We start from the raw sequence: 20,058 nt of genomic DNA, 5'->3' as shown, positions 1-20,058 counted from the left end.
GCACCCGCCTGCAGCCCCCTGTCTGGTCCACCCTGGCATTTCCTCTAAGGAGTCCAGAAGGTAAAGCCTGGTGATAAAAGGCCGCCGCCACCGTGCGAGGACAGAAAACCCTCCAGTGCATCGCGGTAAGTCTTGGCCCTGTCTGGCTGGGGACTTGGCGGGGCTGTCACAGGACAGGGCCTGGAAAGGGGGACCCTGGGGAGATCCTGAGCCCAGGGGTCTAGGGTGGTGCTGCCTGCTTTTTGAGGGAGATCCCTGTCCTCCGTCCTACCTGGTCCTGGGTGTGTTCCCAGCCTCTCCTCCCGTCCGGGCTCTGTCGCTGAAGCCTCACGCCTGCGCACGTGGGGTCTGTGTGTGTCTGTGCTGCCATCCCTACAGATGCGACCCTGGTGGACCTTCAGCCTTCTCCTGCTGGCTACAGTAAGAGGTGAGAATGCTGCCACCATCCCTCTGGGGAGAAAGTGGAGTCTGGGCTGGCGTGGGGGGCGGGGTAGCTGCACAATGAGAAGAATCATTATGATCAAGATTGTGACTATGATTATGATTACTTAATAAAACATCAATCGCTGCCATCCAGAGTGCTGACTCTGGGGCAGACACGGGCAGCGGCTGGACTTGGGGGCTCTCGGGCAGCACCCTGTTCCAGCCCTCTCTTCCTGCAGGCGGCACACAGCCCGGCCAGCAGTCTCACACCTGAGCAATTGCCATCGCTCCCCCTTTTCAGTCTCTCCCATCGGCTCCATCCGGAGGAGGGACGAGTTTTACTTATCTTCAAACCAAAATAACCTCCCTTGCCCTGACGCCCCTGCCTGCTGACTTCCCGTCTCCCCTCCTCCCGACAGGTGCACTCACAGGTGTAACTCACTCACCTACCAGGGCCGCCTCTCCCCCTCTCCTGTCAGATCCCTCGTGGCCTGGCTTGACCCCCCCAAGCCCTGCTGGAGCAGATGTGGCCTCCGGGGGGCCCAGCAGGGGCTCCCTTCAGCACCCTGGCTCTCACCACTCTGTCTCCGGCATCCCAGCCTCCTCTTGGTCTCCCTTTCTGCCCTGGCCGTGGAGCACGACCTGGCTGGTGACAGCAGAACTTGGGGGCCCAGCTGCTCCTCTTTGTCTCCTTTGCTGATCTGCTGCCTCCTTGTGCCCAGACGTGGGGCTCCCCCAAGGCTCACTGTCGAGGCTCTCCCTACCTCTCCTCTCCTCAGGACTCCCCTCTGACCCAACCTCTGACTCTCTGGAGTCCCAGGAAGCCTGCTGGGACCACACCTCAGGCTCACTGTCCCAAAGCAGGCTCAGTTCACCACCTTCACGCTTACCCCCTCTCCTCTGCTGAGTTTCCATCCTAACGCTTAGGTTCTTACCATCACAACGGGCTCTGGCCTCCCCCAACCCTGCACCAGACCCACCCTGGCCACTCTCAGCTCTCCTGCTTCTGAGCTACCTCCCCTTGGCTCCCAAAACCCCCTCCAGGAAGCACAAGCCCGCCCCGCACCCTCACAGCTCAACACCCTCCAATGCATCTCTGCTCCCCACCAAAGCGTCTGAACCTGGCACCCAGGTCCCTCTGGCCACCAACAGAGCCTGCCACCACTTCTCCCTGAAGCAGAGGCTGCTCCAGCCTCCTTCTGCCTCACTTCTGAGCCCTGTTGAGAGTCTTCCCATGGCCTAGAGCAAACCAGCGCCGTCACTGGTTCTCCTTGGTAGACTTCTTCCCTTTCAGGACAGGGCTGGCGGCTGCATTCCCAGCTGAAGTTCCCGGGTTCAGATCTTGCAAGTCTTGGCTCTGCTGCTAGCTGTGGTGTTGGGCGGCTTCCTTTGTCTCTCTGTGCCTTGGCTTCCCCACCTGTAGACTGGAGGCAATACCTATCCCTTACTCATGTATGGAGGCTTAAATGAGAACACAGCAGTAAAGCATCCACGTGGTGTCTGGCATGTGGTAAACAACAAGTATCAACTATTGATTTTTTTGAATGAGTGGCCAATAGTTGGCACCAGCACTTGAAGAGCTGAGGAATCCTGAGAGAGGCCCATTATAATCCTTTGGACCTGAATTGCGTCACCCTGGCGATCCTTTCCTACGATATGACTTATGTCATGGGCACAGAAGGGACTCTCAGACTTAGTCATGGTTATGTGGGTCACCCATTGCGTGTACTGAGTGCCTCCCACCTGCAGTGTGATGCACAATTAAGTCATTTCCGTTCTTAAGAAATTTACCCTACGAAGGGCAACAGAGAAAATCTGGAATGGCAGAGAATAATTTGGAAAACTGTGCACGGATATACGGGTTGGACAAATACCAGCGAAGGCTTCCTGTGTGCACACAGCCCATGCTGGATGCAATGCAGATGTCAAGACAAAAGAGGAGCCCCTGTGGGTGACCAGGGCACATGTCTGGTCAACACTTGATGTTTGGTGATCTGACCTGTCGGAGGGCCTGCTGTGAGTTTCCCACAAGAGGTGATTTTAAGGAACAGGTTGTAGATCGGTGATTCTTACTGAATTTGCCACTTCCAGGGCCCTGCCCCAGACCCCTGTGAATCAGGACCTACAAGGGAGGGCCTGGGATGTCTAAGTGCAACAGACACATCCGCCCCCAGCCCCTGGGTGATTCATGTCGCGTAAAACTTGGGGTCGCTGATGGCAAAGAGAGAGACCCACGGCTTCAGCCATGCCTGGGCCCCCTGCAGAGATGGGGCACGGCTCCTCTCCAGAACCTCACGTGTCCTGTTGGTGGCTCCCCTGCTCCAGGGAGAGAGGTCTGCTACGCACCTCTTGGCTGCTTTTCCGATGAAGAACCATGGACGGGGATCATCCAGAGGCCTTTAAGAATATTCCCCTGGGCCCCCGAGGACATCAGCACCCGTTTCCATCTGTACACAAATGAAAACCCCAACAACTTCCAAGTAAGAGCAGCCGGGGAGGGAGGGATGGTGGGTGGTCATGGACCCGTGCTGGAAACTTCCAGGGCTGTCTGGGCCATAGTGCACTGACTTGGAACTTTCCTGACGATGCTCTCACTGCTGTTAGCCTAGGTCCATCTGAGCTCTTGGGACCATAAACCCCTGGGTGCTGTGAGTTTCCCACTCAGCCTCCCCAGCCCAGAATGTCTGCCTGGACATGATTCTTATATAGTTGTTTAAAAAAACTTTTTATTTGGAAAGCAAAGAGACAGAGAAAGAGACAAACAGAGAGGTAGTCAGAACTCATCCCCTGGTGCATTCCCTAAATGCTCACCAGGGTCAGAGCTGGGCTGGGGGGCTGGGACCAAAGCCAGAGGCAGTGAACTCACTCCAGGTCTCCCAGGTGTGTGGCAGGGACCCAACCACTTGAGCCACCGCTGCTGCCTTCCAGACTCTGCATGGACAGGAAGCTGGAGCCGGAGCCAGAGCCCTGTGCTGTCCCCAGACACTCTGATGTGGGACACAGGCGTCTCAACCACTAGGCTAAGACCAGTTTTTATCACGTGATCTTTCTCTGGCATCCCGTCCGCAGTGGCTGCTGCAGGGGCCTGAGCAGGCCAGTGGGACTGAAGGGACTATGGGGCTGTTCCAATGCCTCCCAGCCGCACAGAGCTGAGCCGCCTTTCAGGTCACAGGCTTTGGGCGTAAGGATGCTGTGCCAGGGACCTCCTTGGCCACCTGGGGAAGTCTGCGGACCCCTTCTCCGCACAGTGGTTTCAAATGCGTAAAATAAAATCTACTCGATTATAAAGGAAACCACTTATATTGAAAAACAGCTATCACAATATAAGTCTATAAAATATAAAAATTATAGATATGCGATAATATGTGCTGCTTTGTTATCTCACTAACAAGTCTAGGGGTCAGTGTAATAACTAGTGTTCCTTAAGATCATCCTCGAGTATAAATGACATTTTGAGGTATCTGCCACAACTCTAATGTGACTTGAAAATTCCTGTAACTTTTATTCTAGGGTTGTTTAATTTCATGATTCATAGATTTCAGGTAGAGGGTAATGGATACGGAAAGGACATGAACTTGGACTTTCTAGATTCTCCCCACAACTCCAGGTCAGGAACTCCTTCCAGACTGTGCCAGCCTCCAGCCAGTCGAGTATGTGGTCTCAGTCTTTCTGGGACTCACTCAAACAGGCCCGTGGCTCAGAAAGGCCAACACTGTAATTCACCTTCTCTAATTAATGCAGCTGATCACTGCCATGAACCCAGCCACCATCGCGGCTTCAAACTTCCACATGGACCGCAAGACTCGCTTCATTATCCATGGCTTCATAGACAAGGGCGACGAGAGCTGGCTGCTGGACATGTGCAAGGTAGGGCGTCCCCTCCTCCCCTGGCCACTCCCTGCTGAGATCAGCACCTATGGACACGTGCAGGGCAGGGCCCCCTCCTCCCCTGGCCACACCCCGCTGAGGCCAGCACCTATGGACACGTGCAGGGCAGGCCCCCCTCCTCCCCTGGCCACACCCCGCTGAGGCCAGCACCTAGCACCCGGGTTCAAATTTGCACCTCTGTTGTTCTCGGGACGGGGAAGGGAAACACTCCCGAGAGAGACAGGTCCTTCCTAACACGGCCAAGGAAAGCCTGGTTCTCAAGGACATCCATTGCCAAATTCTCCCTCCCACTGAATTCTAGCCAACCGACTCCTCCGAGGCTGCTCCGAGAGGCTCCGAGTGCAGACCTCGGAAAGCTACCTAACAGTTGATAGAAAATCCTTGCCCCCCTATAAAATAGAATATTCTGCTATGGTGCAAAGGTTCATCATCTGCTCTGTGCAAACCAGGAGCCGCTGGGTGTGTGGTTTCTGAGCACTGGAGGTAGGACTCGTGCAACTGACAAACAGTGTTACAGGGGTTGGGTAGTAGTTTGACCTGTACCACCTGGCTGTGCCCATAACCGTCTGTGAGACCCGAAACGCACACGCTTGCCAGGCCTCAGTTTCCACGCCTCTTAAGCAGCCCTGAGTGTACCCAGGTCGCAGCATCGCAGTGAGGATTAAGTTATGACCGGTTAAGGAATGTTAAAGCTCCGTGGCGGAGTGGGTGGTGGGCGTGAACTTCCATCTCTGCGGCTGTTACAAGTGGGTCCCTCTGCCTCGCGCTTGTCCCCCCTAGAAAATGTTTCAAGTGGAGGCGGTCAACTGCATCTGCGTGGACTGGAGGCGCGGGGCGCAGACGGCCTACACCCAGGCCGCCCACAACACGCGCGTGGTCGGGGCGGAGATCGCGTTCTTGGTCCGCGTGCTGTCGGTAAAACCCTGCCTGGGCCACGTCCTGAGGGCGAGGGGGCAGAGGCTGGGGCAGCCTGGGCACCGGCGGGCAGAGAGCAGCTACGAATCAGCTGGGCCCTTCCTGAGAGAACACTGCCACCCTGTGCCTTTGCCGAGGGGGAAGGCGCCAGGTCCCCTCCAGGGCTGCCCTGGGACAGCATTCAGGCTGCCTAGCGTTCCCTGCCGAGATGTCTCCACCAGCGCCAGGGTCAGGGTGGGGAGGCGGCGGCGGGCGGCGCAGGTGCACTTCCGGCCCGCGCGGGCACCTGCAGTTGGCGCGGCGGCCGCTGGTCAGCACTGTTGCCCCGCGCACGAGCCGGTCCGCGGGACGCAGAGCTGGTGGGGGTCGGCTCCTCCCGCGTGTCCAGCCCGGGTCCTGCGCGCAGTCCACGGCCCCACGTGCGGGGCCTGACGCGCCTTCCCTCCGCAGACCGAGCTGGGGTACAGCCCCGACGACGTGCACCTCATCGGCCACAGCCTGGGCGCGCACGCGGCCGCGGAAGCGGGCAGGAGGCTGGGGGGCCTCGTGGGCAGGATCACAGGTAGGGGTCGCGGGGCCCGGGCCCGGGTCCAAGACGTGGGGCGCGCGCAGAGCAGCGGCGACCTGGACCTGGAGCCGGGCACTTCCCGCGGCCAAGGGCGCCCCCCACGGGTTCTCCAGGAGCTGACGGCCATGCCCTCGCTTCATTAAAAATAACTGTCCGTGATTGTAATGTGTATCAGAAAATAGATGATTATAAATAAAAATACACCGATAAAGAAAGAGAATATATTTATAAAGAAAAAAATTAAGTATCACTCGAAATCCATGACTTCAGGGATATTGTTGCTAGAGTATGAGAGAGAGAGAGATTGATTTAATTAGCCAGTTCACAAAGATTTGTTGCTGTCTCTGCTGTGCCAGGCACAGGCAGAAAATGAAACTGGCCGCTGAGTGCCGCCACCCAGGAGGCGCCCAGGAAGTAGTGAATGAATGAATCACTTGGTAGAATGAATGCACACTGGACCTAGACAGCCATTTTGTACAGCCAATTGGGAGGTGACTCGGACACGCGGCTGGACTCTGTCACGGTGTCCTCTGTGCACTGGGGGAGGAGATGGGGGGGCGATTGTCTCCATGGGGGAGTTTCTTGTACATCTTTTCATGGGGTTCGCACAATAACCTTGAGAGGTAGGTTGTTTATTCCCATTTTCTGGATGGGAACCGAGGCCAGAGGAGACAGGTGTTTGACCTTGGGCAGAAGCAGGGCGGGGATGTGGGTCACTGGGTGTCGTGCTCCCACCCTCTGCTGCTCCTGCTGCCAGAGACCCCTGATCCAGCCTGGGAGGCAGACAGCTAAGTGGGTGACACAGAGCAAAGCAGAATGAACAGGTGCAAAATCCGCCTGTGCAGAGGGGGGGCAGGGGTGCTGAGGAAGGGGAGTTAGATTTCCCTCCAGGAGAAAGTACTTGAGCTTGGTGTTAGAAGAGTGTGGGGAAGGGTGCAGCAGGCTGGGGAACAGCATGAGCGAAGGCACAGAGGAATAGAGGTGTGGGCCTCAGGGCCGGGAGCAGCTGGGCGTGGCCAGGGAGTTTGCAGTCCCTGAGGGCAATGGCCGAATGGTAGTACGTGTGTGGGAGAAAAGGAGCAGGCACTGGGGGTTTCTGGATGTTTCCGGAAAGCCATTATCCCCATTCCTGCCTCTCTCTCTCTCTCTCTCCCTTTCTCTGAAGAAGACCCAATTCCCTAACCACAGCTTTTGACCAGGATTCCTCCTGCTCCGTTTGCGGGTATGGGGTTTGGATCTGTTTTTCTTGGCGTGCAGCCTGTCCGCCTCCTCCCTTTCAGGGCTGGATCCTGCAGAGCCCTGCTTCCAGGGAGCACCCGAGGAGGTGCGGCTGGACCCATCCGATGCCGTTTTTGTGGACGTGATTCACACGGACACGGCGCCCATCATCCCGTTCCTAGGTGAGCTCCTCGGTCCTGCCTCCTGGGACTGATGCCATTGGGTCCAGGCGTCATACACAGACACATGTGGGTGCACGCACACACGCATGCACACACACACACACACTGCAGGGGGCCTTTCAAAATCAGGAACTGCAGGAGTGCCTTGGGCATCAGTTGAAGTGGGTGCCAACCACAGGGCTGGTGGTAGGAGCCTGTGACCCCAAGGACAGGAGACCCATCTGGAGCCTATGGAAGGCTGTGACTGTCTTCAACCCCACCTCCCTCCCTGCTCTCTCAGTATCCAAAGTGGCAGAAGCATTTCTTTTTTTTTTTTTTAAGATTTATTTTATTTATTTGAAAGATAGCGTTACAGAGAGAGGCAGAGACAGAGAGAGAGGTCTTCCATCCGCTGGTTCACTCCCCAGATGGCCGCAATGGCCGGAGCAGTACCAATCCAAAGCCAGGAGCCAGGAGCTTCTTCCAAGTATCCCACGTGGGTACAGGGGCCCAAGGACTTGGGCCGTCTTCCATTGCTTTCCCAGGCCACAGCAGAGAGCTGGATCGGAAGTGGAGCAGCTGGGACTTGAACCAGTGCCCATGTGGGATGCCAGCACTGAAGGCTACACCACAGCGCCAGCTACACCACAGCGCCAGCCCCAACAGATGCATTTCTTACTGATATTCGACCTGTTTTTGCAGATGACAAAGTCAATTTTTGAACTTTTTTCTTCTTTTGTTAAAGCTTTGGTTACAGTTTGTCTTATTGGAGACCAAATACAGCCCACCATTTAATTCTTCTTAATTCAGTTCTCTTTTCAACTTTTTTGTATATAAAGCCCCATGAGACTTGCCAGAGCGCTGTATGTTCATGAGGATGATGATGGTGCTATCGGGGTGTTGAGCACGTGCTATTCTGAACACGTTGTAAACATCAGCTCATTCATCCTGTGAAGCCCTACAAAGTCGTCAGCTTTTCCCAGCTGACGAGTGGAGGCTCAGTGAGGTTAGGTAGTCGTCTGTAAGAAGAACCAGGACTTGATCATATCCCTGTGTACCTCGAAACCAAAGCTCCTAGCCATTGTGCTATGGTTGACAATACTTATCTTGTAACATAGAAGTCAATGGTTAAAATGGATCACGTAATACAAGTAGTACCAGCCCTGATATGTGCCAACTGGTGCGCAACAGTACCAGAGCATAACAGTATTGTCCAGGGCTCCCCAAGGCAGACAAGACACACACACAAATATAGGGTGCACGGTCACCCAGAGCCTGCTCTCCCCCTCCTCTCCTCCCTCCTTGCCTTGCCAAGCACCCACCTCTGAGAACCTCCTGCAGAGCTGGAGGTGGGGCTGGGAAGACTCTGCCAAGAAGGCTCTCACTCAGGTTGGAATGAGTCGAACGCCTCCCTGTGTCCCTGATCTAACTTGGAGACCACTTACTGCCCTGCCTGCTCACCTCTGTGTCACACGTTTCAGGTTTTGGAATGAGCCAAAAGGTCGGCCATCTGGATTTCTTTCCAAATGGCGGAAGGCACATGCCTGGATGTGAGAAAAATCTCCTTTCCACCATCATTGATATAGATGGGATCTGGGAAGGTAAGACCACTGAAGCACACGGCACCTGCTCTGTGTGGGGGAAGCAGAACATGTGGCCGAGTTTGTCACCATTTACAAAGCGTGCTTTCTGATCCAGGTATTTTCCCAGTGGTGCTAGGAGATGGTACTCTGGCCCCATTTTCCAGATGCCAAAACTGAACATCACAAGGGTTACAGAGTTGTCTAAACCTGGCCCAAATTTAAGCCCGATTTCTGACTACAAATCTCGGCTTTGGCCCCAGCCTGGGCTGTCTCCCTTCACAGTCAGAAAGCTGGGACGAGGGACTCACACATAGGCCATTCCCAGCTCTGGCTGTGGTCACCCATCCTGCCTTCAGCACTACTTGAAGAACCACAGGCAAAAGCAAAGAGCTGAAGGGCTTTGACCTTGTGGCTGTCGGCTGTTGTGAGACCCTCGGAATGGAAGGAGACTGAGCTGGTGGAAAGAAAGCCGGCTGCTCTGTGGGTGTGGGGTGTGCGTGTGGGAGGAGGACGCCTGGTGATCTGGGGGACCCCCCAGTGGCTCCCAGCAGCTGTGTATGTTTCTGATCCTCTGAAAGGGTGGGGGCTGGGTCCCCAACATCGGGTGACTCCACAGCACCAGGCCTTTGCCTGTGGCCATTCCTGTTGCTCCTCCCCTGAGACCAGGCTTCCGTCTCCCCTAGAAAGGGAAGCTTGGGTCTCTGATCACTTGATTTGTCTTGATTTTTCTGTACTTGGAGTTCCCCAAGGCTAAAGACTATGGCTCCAGCATCCCAGCCCTCCTAGCTCCCTGCTCAGGTCCTAGCTCAAAGCCACTCTGTTACATCCAGTTGGGTTGAGTGGTTGGTGTTGACTTGTTAATAGTCCACATGCTGTATGTCAAAGAGCAGAGTCAAGAAAACAACAGCCAGCATCCAGGAGCAGCGGCTGCTCAGCCTGGGTCTCAGTCTGGGGAAGGCCTGTGCCATGTGGCCGGGAGGTCCCCCTGCCACGGGTGAGATGCAACCCACGGTGCATCTGAGGAGCCTGTACAGTGGCCATTTGGGAAATGGGGGTGCCCTGCAATCATGGAAGCGTGAGGAGATTTCCATGAAAAAGTCAAGATTCTCCCTTCTCGAAAAACTCAGAAGACAGAGCAGTCTGGGCCCCTAACCTACAACAGCTGGCTGGGCCGGGAAGGGACCCTTTGGAAGCTACTGCTCCCTTCTCAGGCTCTCTGTCTCTAGGCAGATAGGCAGATGGATGATAGATAACAGAGAGAGAGTGAGAGAGAGAGAGAGAGAGAGAGAGAGAGAGAGAAAGGATAGATAGATGTCTGTATTTTTAAAAGCTATTACTATCTTTTTAATTTTTAAATGTTTAACTGATACATACAAACTTGCATGTATTTTTGGGTGCCATGAGGTATCTCAATGCACATGTCCATCGTTTATGTTCAGAGTAAACCCATCTGCTTCCCCAAACCCTTATCTCCGTGCAATGAAAACATTCCAAATCCTCTCTTCTGGCTGTCTTTTACAAGCGTTATTAAAGCTACTATTATCTTTCTTGAGTCTCTCTCCGTGTGTGTGTGTGTGTGTGTACTCTAGGTTGCTGTCTTCCTTTCCATCTCTCTCCTCTCTGTGTCTCTGTGTCTCTGTTCCAGTCCCGGCCTCCCGGCCTCCAGGTCTCCTCATTCACTCATTCATGTTGCACACCTGGCCCTGGAGCCCCGGACACACATGCTTGTTAGCACTCGTAGCTCCTCAGCAGTGGCCCAGCCTTCGGCAAAGGCCCCAGCATGTTCAGGGTGCTGGCGCCCCTCGCTGAAATGGGGAGATGACCCCTCACTTGCTCACTTCAAAGGGGAAGGAAGGCCTCCCCTGAGCCCCTCTCGTCTCTGCCGTCCCAGGAACCCGCAACTTTGCAGCTTGCAACCACCTCCGCAGCCACAAGTACTACGCGAGCAGCATCCTCCGGGCCGACGGCTTCCTGGGCTACCCCTGCGCCTCCTACGAGGAGTTCGAGGAGGTGGGTCCCACGAGGGGCCTGGGGGGACGCTGGGGGCCTGCCTGCCTTCCTGCCTTCCTGCCTTCCCATTCCTTCTTTTCCAGCATTGCATTAATGATCTTGTCACTTTAGTCTCCTTTAATCTAGAACGATGTTCCATTTCTTTCTTGGTCGTCTGGGACATTGCCAGTTGTGGGGATCCAGGTCAGGTGCTTGGTCGACTACCCCACACCTGGAAACTGGTGACTTTGTTGTAATTCAGTGGATGACCTTAGGCCCTTCTCAGATCATCATAGCCACAAGTCATTCATTTAATGAAATTTTGTCCATCGTTTGATGTTATAAATTTTTTTAAGATTTATTTACTTATTTGAAAAGCAGAGTTGCAGAGTCAAAGAGAGATCTTCCATTCTTTGGTTCACTCCCCAAATGGCCGCAACAGCCAGAGCTGGGCTGATCTGAAGCCAGGAGCCAGGAGTTTCTTCCAAGTCTTCCACACAGGTGTAGGGGCCCAAGCACTTGGGCCATCTTCTACTGCTTTCCTAGGCCACAACAGACAGGTGGACTGGAAGTGGAGCAGCCAGGTCTTGAACTGGCACCCATATGGGATGCCGGCACTGCAGGCAGCGGCTTTACCTGTTATGCCACAGTACCAGCCCCTGATGTCATAAATTTTGATCTTGGTTAAGGGAGTATCTACCAGATTTATCCATCATAAAAGTACTGCTTCCTCTAAGTTCTCTATTAGGTGATACTGATATTGTCCCCCAACGATAAACCCAGTCAAAGGTTTGAGTTTCTGTTGATGATCCTAACCTGAAGCAGCTATTATAATGGGAGTTGCAAAATTTTGATACTTTAAAGTTTTTTTCACTATAAAAATATGTTAAATTCACATTTTTGCATTCAAAGCTAATTTTTACCTTGAGTTAAATTAAGGTCTCAAGAACATCTGGTTTGATGCTGGGGTCTGTGAGTGTGCAGTGAGTAGCCTTGCAAGGCTAATTTTGATTGGTGCAGGCATCACATTGTGGCCTCCAGAGCTTGTCACGTGCTTCCCAAATTGCAAAATACTCTGCACGCCATGCCCTCGAAAAGCAGAGGGCAGCTGGTGCTGTGCCGTAAGTGCCCGTCTGATTGCCCCCTCCAGGCCCAGTAATGAATGACCATTAGTGAGGAGCGAAATATCAAGTAGTCTGGAGAAATAACTCACATTAAAGTGAAAATGGTCATAAATTATCCCTTCTTCTCTTTAGAAATAACTCATTTTCCAACCCATTCACTTCTTCCAAGAGACATTGTCTTGCCTTCCACTTTCATATTTTAATTTTACTGCTTCCTGTAAATGACTCGTCACTCCGACCACGCTCTAAGTCTCCCAGGCGCTTTTGTGGGTAGTCTGCAGGGCCTAGCGAAGTTCTCTGCACGATTCTCAGGACGAATGCGTGAATGTGTGAATCAGTGGGGTGGGAGAATGCATGAGTCAGTGGAGGGACAGAGGGTGGATAAGAAGATGGGTGGGCGATGGAGTGGTACGTGGGTGGTTGGATGGGTAGATGAGAGGATGGATGGGGTGAGCCAAAGGCGCACCCCTAACAGACAAATTATGGGTTGTTTCCCCCACTAGAATGGCTGTTTTCCTTGTCCGGATGAAGGATGCCCAAAAATGGGGCACTATGCTGACCAATTTCAGGGCAAAACTAGTGCTGTGGGGCAAACCTTTTTTCTGAACACAGGAAGTAGTGGCAACTTCACACGTAAGTTTCTATTTTTACTTACTTAAAAATTCTTGCAAGAAGGTTTAAAATGTGTAGGAGTCTTATCAGTCAGAACCCTGGGTAGTGGACAGAAACTCCACTACAACCCCCGGAAGCTATAAGGTAAAGACAGTAGAACGCCCTTTGTTCGGAGCCTCACATTCAGCGCTTGAGCCAATAATCCTGAGCAGCAGGGCAAAGCACAATGGCTGGCCAGGCTTGGTCACATGTCTACCCACGTCTATTGGAAGAAGAGGGCAAAGTCCTTGTCAGTCAAGGAGGCCCCAAAGTGATGGTTGTCTATCATCCTAGTCCCACCTACACACATGCTTGTGTTCTTTTCCTCAGCTCCTCATGTAAAAAATACCAGATAGGGAAGTCATCAACTCACTCGCTATACACAATATCGTATAATGGCTAGAGAGAAGAGCAGTCATTTGTCAAGGATATTTTAAATTATTAAAGCTATTTATTTTAAAATAATTAAGGTAAAATATTTAACCATAAATGTATAAATAGGTAAATAAAAAGCAATAAAATCATAAATTTAAAATTAATTTTTAAATGTTTACAACACTTTACAAAGCCATTTTTACACCTAGTATTTTATGTAATCCTTGCAGTGTTTATCAGCAAAGATAATACTTGGCAATACTTCTAGAGTCTTACATACATATATCTTTAACCCAGACATTCCATTTCTCAGAATATACTGTAGAAAAACACCTGTGTGTGTGCACAGCAAGGCTTGTTCAAGGACAGGCAGGATAGCGTTGTCTTCAAATAGCCAAGACTGATGGGAAAATAGGAATATCCACCACTTGGTAAATGACTATGTCTTGTAGATTAAATACTATACATAGCCATTAAAAAGGAGGGTACAGGCCGGCGCCGTGGCTCAACAGGCTAATCCTCCGCCTTGCGGCGCCGGCACACCGGGTTCTAGTCCCGGTCGGGGCACCGATCCTGTCCCGGTTGCCCCTCTTCCAGGCCAGCTCTCTGCTGTGGCCAGGGAGTGCAGTGGAGGATGGCCCAAGTGCTTGGGCCCTGCACCCCATGGGAGACCAGGAGAAGCACCTGGCTCCTGCCATCGGAACAGCGCGGTGCGCCGGCCGCAGCGCGCTACCGTGGCGGCCATTAGAGGGTGAACCAACGACAAAGGAAGACCTTTCTCTCTGTCTCTCTCTCTCTCTCACTGTCCACTCTGCCTGTCAAAAATAAAAAAAAAAATAATAATAAAAATAATAATAAAAAAAAAAAGGAGGGTACAGCTCTGTGCGCTGAAGAGGGAAAACCTTGAAGATACATGAAGTGGAAGACGAGCAGTCAAGCAGCAGGCAATGCTCCTAATGCAGAAGTCTGTGCAGGCTGCTCGACCAGAACACGTGGCCTGGTGGTTTATAGGCAGCAGAAATTTACTTCTCACAACTCTGGAAGTCCAAGCTCGGAGTGTCCGCACAGCCGGGACTGGTGCACACTGCCCGCTTCTTGTGCCCTCCCACGTGGAGGGAAGAGGGGGAGCGAGCTCTCTCGAGTCACTCCTATACAGCCACTCATCCCGTCCATGAGGGGCCCACTCATTGTGACCCAATCAGCTCTCAAAGGTATTACCTCCTAAGACCTCCCACTGAGGTATGAGTTGGGTGGGTGGGTTGGGGGAGACACACACTCCGGTCATCTCCTCCTGCACCTATCAGGGTCCAGGTGTGCAGTACCAGGGTCCCTAAGAGACTGTGCTGAGCTAAACCCACTCCCCTCCGAGTCCCCACACCCCCTTCCCTGGGGTCCGGAACTCCTTGGCCCCAGCTCCACTGAAGGGAACGTGAGTCACATTGCCCCCATCCCTTGCCCTACAAGGGATTCTGGGCCGGGAACAAAAATGCTTCCACGGGGTCGTTTTCTCACCAAGCTGAGTTCCTGACTGACTTGTTTCTCTGGCCAGGTTGGAGGTACAAGGTATCAGTCACACTGTCTGGAAAGAGGAAACTGAGTGGGTACATCAGGATTGCGTTGTACGGAAGTAATGGAAACTCCAAGCAGTATGAGATTTTCAAGTAAGTTCCACAGTAAAGTAGAAAGACTATACTTCCTGTAGTGGATTATTCATAAAACACTGAGTATAAACCACCTTAACAAGCTGGGGCTCATGTTATACAGAACCATCAAGTCCTAGAAAGTGAGAGCCCAAAGGAAGTCTTCGCATCTAGTTTAATTATCTCATTTTCCACGGAAGAGAAGTGAGGCCCAGAGAGAGGGAAACTCACTATTTTTTTTTAAAGATTTTTATTTTATTTATTTGCAAGGCAGAGTTATAGAGAGAGGTAGAGACAGAGAGAGGTCTTCCCTCCACTGGTTCACTCCTCAAAAGGCCACAATGGCCAGGGCTGGGCCAGGCCAAGGCCAGGAGCCAGGTCTCCCTCATGGGTGCAGGGGCCCAAGGCCTCGGGCCATCCTTTGCTGCTTTCCCAGGCGCATTAGCAGGGAGCTGTATAGGAAGTGGAGCAGCCAGGGTTTGGACTGGCGCTCACATGGGTTGCTGGCACAGCAAGCCGGGACTTTTTTACCCCGGGGAACTCACTATTTAAATGAATCCTGTGCTGCCTCCTTTTGGAATGCCAATCGCCTGACTGAATATCGAATTTTCAGGCAAGGCACATTTGTATGGCAACTCCCTCCCTTTTGACACAAACTCCCTCCCACACACGGAGATAAACGTGAAGCCTGGGGCCAGCGCCTCATTGCTGTGGTGGCCTTGGGAGCTGGCTTTTGCTGGGTCTATGAGGTGCTTCATAAATGTATGTTGGACAAATGCATGACCGTAAAATGGGTTTCTGGTTTTGCAATAACTGTTACATAATATTTTTCAAGCTTAAATTTCTTTGGCAATTTCCTGTGCTACATGAGAGCCTATTTAAATATGACATGGGGCCGGCGCCGCGGCTCAATAAGCTAATCCTCCGCCTTGCGGCGCCGGCACACCGGGTTCTAGTCCCGGTCGGGGCACCGATCCTGTCCCGGTTGCCCCTCTTCCAGGCCAGCTCTCTGCTGTGGCCAGGGAGTGCAGTGGAGGATGGCCCAAGTGCTTGGGCCCTGCACCCCATGGGAGACCAGGAGAAGCACCTGGCTCCTGCCATCGGATCGGCGCGGTGCGCCGGCCGCAGCGCGCCTACCGCGGCGGCCATTGGAGGGTGAACCAACGGCAAAAAGGAAGACCTTTCTCTCTGTCTCTCTCTCTCACTGTCCACTCTGCCTGTAAAAAAAAAATAAATAAAATAAATAAATAAATAAATAAATATGACATGGGCACTTGGTTCCATAAGTGAACTTTAGGATTAATATGCCACCTCAAATAATTTGCCTTTCTCCAGGCACAAACCTGGGGTCTAAATTTTTAAATGTGGCTTCTTCACAAAACCATTGGTGTTTGGGCGGCCTCTGGACATATATGAAGTCATTGCAGCTCTTTGCAAAAACACAACAGCTGCCATCATTTGGAAAACCAGCAGATTGCTCTCATCCTCTGTAGTCATGCATCCAGCTGATATACCATGTTTGTGAAATTTTGTTTATTTTATTTGATTTTATTATTTGATTTTATTTAGAGATAGAGATCTTCCAGTCACTGATCCACTCCTCAGATGCTCACAACAGCCAGGGCTGGATCAGGCCAAAGCCAGGAGCCAGAAACTCAACCAGGGTCTCCCATGTGGGTGGCAACGACCCAAATACTTCAGCCATCACTTGCTGTCTCCCAGGGTGCCCCTTTGCAGGAAGCTGGATTGGAAGCGGATCCAGGACTTGAACCCAGGCACTCAATATGGGCATCCCAGCAGCGTCTTAACCACTGCACCAGATACCCATCCCTGATAAAACAGTTTACGTCTATATTTCCAGAGGATCCCTCAAACCCGAGGCAAGCCATGTTCGTGCCATCGACGTGGACCTCGATGTTGGGGAAGTTCAGAAGGTCAAATTCCTCTGGAACAACCACGTGATAAATCTTCTCAGCCCCAGACTGGGGGCTTCGCAAGTCACGGTGCAAAGCGGAGAACACGGAACTGAGTGCGTGCCTCTTACTCTAATTCTGATTCCCTCCTGTGTCAGTCTGTCCATGTTGACGTCCATCCATGCAGTCACTCACCTCCCCATCTACATGCCCAGCTAAGCATCCATTCATCTGCTTTCTATCCACCCCTCCATCCTTGGCTGTGCATCCCACTAACCACTTACCCGTCCCCTTACTCATGCGCCCACTCACCCGGCCTGTGTCTCCTCATCCTCTGCCCATTCAGCCATCCTACCAGCTTCCTGTCCACCCATTCATCTACCCAAGCTATTCATCTCAACTCTACGTCCATCTGCCTGGCTGACTTTGAAAAATCAAACCCAGGGCATGGAATGCAAGGCATAGATTTAAGGATCGGGCAAATTAATTTATCTCAAACAATAAGGAAAATACTTGGGAAATACCTGGGAGAAATCTGTGAGCTGATTTCAACTGTGCTGCAGTCAGAAAGGTAGCTATGGCATGAGAGGGATAAAAACTGTGTTGGGAATCCAGCTCGTAGTGGCAAGCCTTCCTCATTCCGAGGGAATAGAATCTCACTTGCTGGGAGGAGGGAGAACATAGCTCTTTAGTATATGGGAAGAAACCAGGACTATTTAAAAGGAAAATCAGAAAGTTTGATGGCATGTTGGAGTTTAAAGGAATCATAGATGTCAGCTCTCAACTGCTCTCATTGTAAGACAAGGAGGGAAGCTGAAAGGGAAAATATTGGACTTCAAAGCGTTTTCAAAAATACACACCAAGGCTTTGCTCGGCTGGATGATTAGCTTTGCTGGCATAGAAGAGGCACTGGTCCTGATTCTGCAGTGTGTGACAGCAGGGTCAGGTGTCCCAGGTGGCTAGCCAATGCTTCGTGTACTCAAGTGTAAGTATGAGGCCCAGCTAGGGCTAGGACCCAGGTCTCCTGATGTCCAGTCCAGCCCTTGTCTCTCTCCCCTGGGCCCTCAGCTTACACAGCCACATGGGCGCTGAGGATCCATGAGGACTGGTGGTGCAAGGCCCGGTGGGAATGCGAGATCTCAGTATTTCGGTGGGGGTGGAGTTCCTGTTTAAATACAATGTAGTTCACATCCCACATATCCCAAACACCAAATTCCCTGCCCCACATGAGGCTCCTTCCTCACCAGCTACACTCTGAGGCTAAGCCCCAACTGGGGACTGCCTGGGCCACACCATCCCATTGGCCAAAACCACCTACAAGGCACAGGGAGGCCGGCAGTGCCCTTCGTCTCTCACCTGGATGCTTGCCCCAGCCTGACCAGCCTCCACCCCCTCAGCACTGATAACCCTCAATGGTTTTTTTGAAATACACAGCTTTATTGACATATAGTTTCTGCCATACAATTCACCCACATGAAGTGTGTAATTCAGTGGCTTTTATACTCACAGTTGTACAGTCATCACCACAACCAATTTTAGAATGCTCTCATTGCCCCCAAAAGAAAGCCCATACCCAGCCGGTGCCACAGCTCACTAGGCTAATCCTCTGCCTGCGGCGCCGGCACCCCAGGTTCTAGTCCCAGTCGGGGCGCCGGATTCTGTCCCGGTTGCTCCTCTTCCAGTCCAGCTCTCTGCTGTGGCTCGGGAAGGCAGTGGAGGATGGCCCAAGTGCTTGGGCCCTGCACCCACATGGGAGACTTGGAAGAAGCACCTGGCTCCTGGCTTCAGATCGGCACAGCGCCGGCTGTAGCGGCCATTTGGGGAGTGAACCAACTGAACCAACGGAAGGAAAACCTTTCTCTCTGTCCTCTCTCTCTCACTGTCTAACTCTGCCTGTCAAAAAAAAAAAAAAAAAAAAAAAAAGCCCATACCCATCAGCCGTGACGCCAAATCCACACATCCCTTTCCCCCAGTCTGTGCCTCCACTCCCCTTTCTGTCTCCGCTGTCACTCTCTTCTTTACTTTGCATAATATTTTCAAGGTTCATCCACACAGCATGTGTTACGACATCACTCTTTCAGTGCCAAATAATATTCTGTGATATGGATGGGCCACATTTTATTCAAGTATCAATGGATGGACATTTGAGTTGTTTCCACTTTAGGGATATTAGGAATCATTTTGCTAGGAACATTCATGTACACATTTTTATATGGGACCCTGGTTTCATCCTCTCGAGTACATACCTAGAAGTAGAACTGCTGGATCATAAGGTAACTATGGCCTTGAAAGGACCTCCTCTCCTTGGTTTGGTACAGCATGGTTTGATGTGGCTGATTCGCTGTCAGCCCATCAAGAGCCCCCAAGGAGAGAAGGTGTGCTTTGGGCAGGTTCCCTTAGAATCTCCTAGACCCTGCCTGGTGTCGCAGGAGCTGAAGCCGGGCGGGCTGGGTACTGCTTGCTCATCTGAATTCACCTTGCTACCAGCAGAGGGCTCCTGCTAAAGATGCTCTCGCCCCCAGGTACCACTTCTGCAGCAGCGACACAGTGCAGGAAGACGTCTTACAATCCCTGTACCCTTGTTAGACACGCGGCGTGGCTCCTGGCCCTTTGCGATAATAAAGGTTTTACTGCACTCCGTGTGAGAGGGGGGTGTTTGTGTGACAGTCTCCATGTTCCGCGGGCACATTTCTGCACCTGACTATTGAGTCTGGAATCCAGTCCGCCACAGGTAAAGCTTGGACCTTCCTACCCACCCATCTCTGCCACCATCTCTTGCAGAGCACTTGGTGTGATCTGTGCTAACTCCTTTAGACAGGAAGTTCTGTCCTACTTGAAAAGGTCTCTGTTGTCACCCACCTAGCTTTTAACCACCTAGCAGGGAGGGAAGGCCTCACGTAAGAGCAGCCTGTGGCTAGAAACACCAAATTCACCTTAGAAATCTGCCTGTAACAGAGAAGAGGAGCTTTAAAAAAAAATCATACATGCACATGGCACAAAATTCAAATTACACAGCAATGACTCTCATAAAAGGTGAGTCTCTCTACTTGCCTTTGTCATGGGATTCCTAGGACCAGATATCATTGGATGGCTGAGTCCAGCTTCTTGTCTCTAATGCAAGAATCTCAGAATGAGATGTGACAAAGATCAGCAGAAAAGTAAGGTTTATTTGCGTTCAAAGCAAAAGTATGCAGTCAACAGTGCAGGCATGCTCAAGAGCGAGCTGCACTCACTGAGCTTCAAGGTCATCCCTTTATACAATCTGGAGGCATAGGGGGCGATGTCTGGGGTGGAGTTAGGGGCAAGGTTTGAGTACCACCCGTTTCTTTACCCTTTTTGGAAACCTCTGAGGTGTTATGGTGTCAGGTGCATTACTGAAAGACTAGTGTCAGCCATGGTAATTTTATAATAATAGCATAATTAGCTAAGGTCATGGCAGAGACACAGCCACCAGCCAAGGTCGTTATTTTTAGCTGGCACCAGTTTGGGGCATTTTTGCAAGCTGTGTTTTTCTGCAGGACAGAAAGGAAGGCTTGGGGGAGCAGGCAGGGCTGTAGGAAAAGGCTGGCGCCCTCGGCTGCCTCCCTGCCGACATCACCTTCAGGTCTCA

The 20,058-nt window shown here is 52.1% G+C and overlaps 1 protein-coding gene across 1 annotated transcript; it reads left to right on the top strand.

The window, feature by feature from the left end:
• Positions 1 to 363: 363 nt before the first annotated feature.
• Positions 364 to 19,073, top strand: LOC133775882 (pancreatic lipase-related protein 2-like). The gene is made up of 12 exons (XM_062214393.1): positions 364 to 427; positions 2,749 to 2,903; positions 4,165 to 4,290; positions 5,092 to 5,226; positions 5,677 to 5,788; positions 7,075 to 7,194; positions 8,655 to 8,774; positions 10,648 to 10,766; positions 12,373 to 12,502; positions 14,445 to 14,556; positions 16,397 to 16,564; positions 18,971 to 19,073. The coding sequence occupies exons 1-12, from the start codon at positions 379 to 381 to the stop codon at positions 19,032 to 19,034; spliced, it is 1,410 nt and encodes a 469-aa protein (XP_062070377.1). The 5' UTR covers positions 364 to 378; the 3' UTR covers positions 19,035 to 19,073.
• Positions 19,074 to 20,058: the final 985 nt, after the last annotated feature.

The sequence above is a fragment of the Lepus europaeus genome, chromosome 17, assembly GCF_033115175.1.
Source record: "Lepus europaeus isolate LE1 chromosome 17, mLepTim1.pri, whole genome shotgun sequence".
In the NCBI taxonomy this organism is placed as follows: domain Eukaryota; kingdom Metazoa; phylum Chordata; class Mammalia; order Lagomorpha; family Leporidae; genus Lepus; species Lepus europaeus.
The sequence above is the reverse complement of the archived record's forward strand: the minus strand, read 5'-3'. Positions and strand labels throughout refer to the sequence as shown.